The sequence below is a fragment of the Neopsephotus bourkii genome, unplaced genomic scaffold, assembly GCF_033783945.1.
Source record: "Neopsephotus bourkii isolate Nb327-2 ecotype Australia unplaced genomic scaffold, CSIRO-AGI_Nbou_v1 NB_1801, whole genome shotgun sequence".
NCBI lineage: Eukaryota > Metazoa > Chordata > Aves > Psittaciformes > Psittacidae > Neopsephotus > Neopsephotus bourkii.
In genome coordinates, this window is record NW_026902274.1 from 1 (window position 1) to 7,199 (window position 7,199).

At 60.0% G+C, this 7,199-nt stretch overlaps 1 protein-coding gene across 1 annotated transcript; it reads right to left on the reverse strand.

Annotated features, from left to right (window-relative positions):
* Positions 1-896: 896 nt before the first annotated feature.
* Positions 897-6,946, reverse strand: LOC133206537 (multiple epidermal growth factor-like domains protein 8; the record flags this gene model as incomplete). Its single annotated transcript, XM_061342598.1, has 8 exons — positions 6,893-6,946; positions 5,316-5,491; positions 4,575-4,623; positions 3,851-4,060; positions 2,768-2,948; positions 2,439-2,527; positions 1,798-2,023; positions 897-1,077 (listed from the first exon to the last, which is right to left on the reverse strand). Coding segments are annotated over exons 2-8 (1,100 nt in total), but the record flags the coding sequence as incomplete, so codon positions are not given.
* Positions 6,947-7,199: the final 253 nt, after the last annotated feature.

Genomic DNA, 7,199 nt, shown 5'->3' on the forward strand with positions numbered 1-7,199 from the left:
ATATAGACACCCCATAGAGACCCATAGGGACCCATAGAGACCCATAGAGACCCACAGAGACCCATAGGGACCCATAGGGACCCATAGAGAGACCCATAGGGACCCACAGAGACCCATAGGGACCCATAGAGACCCATAAAGACCCCATAGAGAGACACATAGGGACACATAGAGACCCATAGAGTCCCACAGAGTGCCCACAAAGACCCATAGAGACCCCATAGGGACAGTAAGGACCCATAGAGACCCATAGACACCCCATAGAGACCCATAGAGACCCATAGGGACCCATAGACACCCCATAGAGACCCATAGGGACCCATAGACACCCCATAGAGACCCATAGGGACCCATAGGGACCCATAGACACCCCATAGAGACCCACAGAGACCCATAGGGACCCATAGAGACCCCATAGAGACCCATAGAGACCCATTGAGACCCCGGATATAGTGACCCCTGGGTCAGACACGCCGCCTGCACCTGTAGACCGCCATAGGGACCCCAGAGACCCCATGAGACCCCTTAGGACCCATAGAGACCCCACAGAGACCCCATAGAAACCCATAGAGAACCATAGAGACCCCATAGAGACCCCATAGAGACCCATAGAGACCCATAGAGCCCCCACAGACACCCACAGAGCCCCATAGACACCCCATAGACACCCCATAGAGCCCCATAGACACCCCATAGAGCCCCATAGAGCCCCATAGACACCCCATAGAGCCCCATAGACACCCCATAGACGCCCCATAGAGGCCCCATAGACACCCCATAGACCCCCATAGACCCCCCATAGAGCCCCATAGAGCCCCATAGACCCCCATAGAGCCCCACAGACACCCCCTAGAGCCCCACAGAGCCCCATAGCCCCCCATAGAGCCCCACAGTACCTGGCAGTGGCCGGGCGGTGCCCACCATAGAGGATGAGGGCACGGGAGGGGGGGTGGAAGAGCAGGGAATGGCCGGCGGCCGCCGGGGCCTTCCCCCCCCAGGGCTCCACCCGCTCCCAGCGGCCCCCGCGCAGGGGGAAGCGGAAGAGGAGGGAGGAGAAGAGGTCGTGGGGGGTGCGGCCTGCGGGGGGCACGAGGGGTCAGAGAGGGGTCAGAGAGGGGTCAGAGAGGGGTCATAGGGGGGTCAGAGAGGGGTCAGAGAGGGGTCAGAGAGAGGTCAGAGAGGGGTCAGAGAGGGGTCAGAGAGGTGATGGGGGAGTCAGAGAGGCGTCATAGGGGTAGAGAGGGGTCATAGGGGGGGGGAGGGGGGTAGTGGGGGTCATGGGGGGGTCATGGGGGGGTCATGGGGGGGTCATAGGGGGGTCATGGGGGGGTCATAGGGGGGTCAGAGGGGGGTCATAGGGGGGTCAGAGAGGGGTCATAGGGGGGTCAGAGAGGAAGAACAATGGGGTAATGATGGGTAATAAAGAGGATAATATAGGAACAATATAAGGATAATGAAAGGATAATACACGGATAATAACGGGATAACATAATAACAGGATAATGAGAGGATAATGATAGGATAATGAGAGGATAGTGATGGGATAATGATGGAATAACCACGGGATAACAATGGGATAACGATGGGGTAACAATGGGGTAGCAATGGGGTAACAATGGGGTAACAATGGGGTAACAATGGGGTAACAATGGGATACCAGAGGGATAGAGATGGAAAAATGACGGGATAACAATGGGGTACAATGGGATAACAATGGGGTACAATGGGATAACAATGGGGTACCATAGGGCACCATTGAGACCCATGCAATCCCCCGCCCCAACAAGCCCAGCCCACCTCCGAACACGTAGAGCCAATCATCGACAACGGCCACGGCGTGAGCAGCCAATCCCGGCGGGGTGTGGGCGGGGTCTCCACCGGGCAGGGGGCGGAGCTCCCGCCAGCCCCGCCCCTCGGGCTCCAGGCTCCACACGTCATTGGCCAGCGCGCCCCCCGCCAGCTCCCCCCCCATCAGCACCAGGCTTTGGCGCCACCTAGCGGCCGCGTGCGAGTGCCTGGGGGGCTGCGGGGGGGGAGGAGGGAACAGCCGGGTGAGGGGGGCTATGGGGCAGGCAATGGGGTCTATGGGGCAGGCACTGGGGGCTATGGGGGGTATAGGGGGCATTGGGGCTATGGGGCAGGCAATGGGGGCTATGGGGCAGGCAATGGGGGCTATGGGGCAGGCAATGGGGGCTATGGGGGGTATAGGGGGCATTGGGGCTATGGGGCAGGCAATGGGGGCTATGGGGCAGGCAATGGGGGCTATGGGGGGTATAGGGGGCATTGGGGGTATGGGGCTGCCCATAGGGGTATGGGGCAGGCAATGGGGGCTACGGGGCAGGCTATGGGGGCTATGGGGGCTATGGGGCTGCCTATGGGGGGTGTGGGGCAGGCAATGGGGGGTGTGGGGCAGGCAATGGGGGGTATGGGGCGCTCACCGGCTGGAGGCTGAGGTTCAGTTGCTGCCATTGGTTGGTGCTGAGGTTGTAGACGACGAGGTCACCGAGCACCGAGTTCAGGTCCAGGCCTGGGGGGGAACAGAGACCCCATAGAGACCCCATAGAGACCCCATTGAGACCCCATGGAGACCCCATGGAGACCCCATGGAGACCCCATAGAGACTCCATAGAGAGCCCATAGAGACCCCATTGAGACTCCATACGGACCCATAGAGCCCCCATAGAGCCCCATAGAGACCCACAGAGCCCCACAAAGACCGTATCCATCCCCATTTCACCCCCCCCATCCAGCAGGGGGCGCCGCTGACCTCCGAAGACGTAGAGGGCACCGGTGTGGGGCAGGAAGGCGCCGGCGGCAGCGGTGCGGGGCCGGAAGCTGGGGTGGGCTGGGCTCACCGGGTACCAGCGCCCCCCTCTGGACGGGAGGCCCAGCTCCAGCTCGCAGCTCAGCCCCACATAGCCCGGGCGGCACTCGCAGAGCCCTGAGACCTGGGACCCACAGGGACCCATAGGGACCCACAGGGACCCATAGGGACCCATTGGGACCCATTGACCCCCATTGCCCCCCATTGATGCCCATTGACTCCCATTGCTCCCCCATCGTCCTCCACTGACTCCCATTGCCCCCTATTGACTCCAATTGACTCCCATTGCTGCCCATTGCCCCTCATTGACTCCCACTGCTCCCGCACTGATGCCCATTGACCCCCACTGCCCCCCCATTAATACCCATTGACCCTCATTGCCCCCATTGATTCCCATTGCCCCCCATTGACGCCCATTGACCCCCATTGACTCCCATTGACGCCCATTGACGCCCATTGACTCCCATTGACCCCCATTGCGTCCATTGACTCCCATTGACCCCCATTGACTCCAATTGACTCCCATTGACGCCCATTGACGCCCATTGACGCCCACTGATGCCTATTGATGCCCATTGACACCCACTGACCCCCATTGATCCCCATTGATCCCCATTGATCCCCATTGATCCCCATTGACCCCCATTGACGCCCATTGACCCCCATTGACTCCCATTGGTCCCCATTGATGCCCATTGCCCCCCGTTGATCCCCATTGATTTCCATTGCCACCAATTGCCCCACATTGACTCCCATTGACTCCCATTGATCCCTATTGGCTCCCATTGCCCCTCATTGACTTCCATTGATCCCATTTGCCCCCATTGATTCCCATTGATCCCCATTGATCCCCGTTGATCCCCATTGCCCCCATTGACTCCCATTGATCCCCCATTGATGCCCATTGACTCCCATTGACCCCCATTGACCCCCATTGACTCCCATGCTCCCCCATTGATGCCCATTGACTCCCATTGACCCCCATTGCTCCCCCATTGATGCCCATTGACCCCCATTGCCCCCCACCTCATTGCAGGTCCCCCCGGGGGCCTTGCAGGAGGCGGAGCAGCGAGGTTGGGAGCAGTCGGCCCCCCCCCAGTGGGGCCCGCAGTGACAGCGCCCCCTGGCGTCGCAGCGGCCCCGGCCCCAGCACCCCCCGGGGCAGGGCCAGGCCCGGAAGGAGGCGGCGAAACCCCCCCGGTTGTAATTGGGGTCACTGAAGAGCTGCACCAGGAGCTGGGGGGAGAGACCCAGAGAGACCCATAGGGACCCCATAGAGACCCATAGGGACCCATAGGGACCCATAGGGACCCATAGAGACCCATAGGGACCCCATAGAGACCCATAGAGACCCATAGGGACCCCATAGACACCCATAGGGACCATAGAGACCCACAGAGACCTCATGAAGACCCATAGGGACCTCATAGAGACCCAGAGAGACCCCATAGAGACTCATAGGAACCACACAAAGACCTAGAGTGACACATAGCGACTCCATAGAGACCCCACAGCGACCCATAGACCTCCATAGAAACGCGTAGAGCCGCCATAGAGACCTTAAGAGACCCCATCGACACTACAGATACTCCATAAGAGACCATAGAGCCCCGTAGAACCCCAGAGAGCCCACAGAGACCCACAGAAACCCATAGATGCCCATAGACACGAACTGAAACCATAGAGACACCCTAGAGACACCACAGAGCCCCCGCAGGCGCCATGGCGGCCGCGCTGTAGCGCCCCCTACCTGTCCGGAGGTGGCGCGCAGGGGGGGTGGGGCGCGGCTGCCGCTGAGGCTGGCGAGGCGCGGGGAGCGGGGGGAGGGGCCGTCAAAGACCGAGACGAGGTCGAAGCCGCACTCGGTGTCCAGGGAGGAGAAAGCGAGAACGAGGCTGAGCCCCGGGGGGGCTGGGGGGAGGGGTTAATGGGGGGGTGGGGAGGGTTAATGGGGTGGGGGGAGGGGTTAATGGGGGAGGGCTTAATGGGGGGAGGGGGTGGAGTGGGAGAGGGTCAATGGGGGAGGGGTTAATGGGGGGGGAGTTAATGGGGGTTTGGGAGGAATGGGAGGGAGGGGTTAATGGGGGTTTGGGGGAAAGGGTAGAGGGGCTACAGGGGGAGGGAAGAATGGGGAGGAAAGGTTAATGGGGGAGGGGTTAATGGGGGGGAGGGGTTAATGGGGGGAGGGGTTAATGGGGGGGAGGGGTTAAGGGAGGTTTGGGGGGAATGGGGGGGAGAGGTTAATGGGGGAGGGATTAATGGGGGAGGGGCTAAAGAGGGGTATTGGGGAATGGGAGAGGGGTTAAGGGGGGGAGGATGGGGGCATAGGGGAGGATGGGGGCATGGGGGAATGGGGTCCCCCCACACACTCTATCATCCCCCGCATAGGTCTCTATAGGGCTCTATAGCCCCCCAGTAGGGCCCCCTAGGCTACCCCATAGGGCTCTATAGCCCACCCCATAGCCCCCCCCAGTCCCCCCCAAGCTCTCACCGCGCAGCAGCCATTGGCAGCTCCCACTCACGGAGTAGTTCCCGGGGCCGTCGGTGACGACCCCCGCCGGGCCCCACAGCTCCAGGCGCTGCCCCACACATGGGCCCCCTGCCACGGCCCGCACCCACAGGACCCACAGGGCCCATAGGGGCCAATGGGGCCATGGCACCCGCATCCTGTAGGAGGCAAGAGACAGGGGTCAGACCCACAGAGACCCATAGAGACCCATAAACACCCCATAGATCTGCATAGAAACCCCATGGATACCCCGCAGAAACCCAAAAACCCACAGAGACCCCATAGGGATCCCACAGAAACCCCACAGAAACCCCATTAAGGATCCCATAGAGACCCCATAGAGATCCCACAGAAACCCCATAGACACCCCATAAGGATCCCATAGAGATCCCATAGAAACCCCACAGAGATCCCACAGAAACCCCATAGAGACCCCATAGAAACCCCACAGAAAGCCCACAGAAACCCCATTAAGGATCCCATAGAGACCCCATAGAAACCCCACAGAAAGCCCACAGAAACCCCATTAAGGATCCCATAGAGACCCCATAGAAACCCCACAGAAAGCCCACAGAAACCCCATTAAGGATCCCATAGAGACCCCATAGAAACCCCACAGAAAGCCCACAGAAACCCCATTAAGGATCCCATAGAGACCCCATAGAAACCCCATGGAGATCCCACAGAAACCCCATAGACACCCCATAAGGATCCCATAGAGATCCCATAGAAACCCCACAGAGATCCCACAGAAACCCCATAAGGATCCCATAGAGACCCCATAGAAACCCCATGGAGTTCCCACAGAAACCCCATAGACACCCCATAAGGATCCCATAGAGATCCCATAGAAACCACACAGAGATCCCACAGAAACCCCATTAAGGATCCCATAGAGACCCCATAGAAACCCCATGGAGTTCCCACAGAAACCCCATAGACACCCCATAAGGATCCCATAGAGATCCCATAGAAACCCCACAGAGATCCCACAGAAACCCCATAGAGACCCCATAGAAACCCCATGGAGATCCCACAGAAACCCCATAGACACCCCATAAGGATCCCATAGAGACCCCATAGAAACCCCACAGAGATCCCACAGAAACCCCATTAAGGATCCCATAGAGACCCCATAGAAACCCCATGGAGATCCCACAGAAACCCCATAGATACCCCATAAGGATCCCATAGAGACCCCATAGAAACCCCACAGAGATCCCACAGAAACCCCATAGAGACCCCATAGAAACCCCATGGAGATCCCACAGAAACCCCATAGAGACCCCATAAGGATCCCATAGAGACCCCATAGAAACCCCACAGAGATCCCACAGAAACCCCATAGAGACCCCATAGAGACCCCATAGAAACCCCATGGAGATCCCACAGAAACCCCATAGAGACCCCATAGGGACCCCATAGAGATCCCATAGGGAACACCCCGAAAGGCCTTCCCCCCCCCCCCGATGCTGCATCCCTCGCCCCGCCCCACACGGGGGCCACCCCCGCCCCATTGCCCCTATGGGGGCGCTATGGGGCAGGCTCCCGGCCTTTACCCGCCGGCGCTGGCGGAGCCGCGGGTCCGGAGCAGCGAGACGCCGGCGCAGAGCGGCGCCGCGCAGCGGCGTGATGACGTCAGCGGCGCGATGACGTCAGCGGCGCGGCGCGGCGGGGCATAGAGAGGAAGGGGCAGAGCGGCGACACCGCCTCCCCCCCCCCCACCTCAGTCCTCCAAAGCCCCGGAACACCAAAAATCTCCTTTTTGGACCCAAAATCGCCGCTTGGGGGGGGCCGGAGAGGGGGTCTATAGGGTCTGGTTTGGGTTGTAAGGTATTATAGCCCCATTAAACCCCATTATAGCCC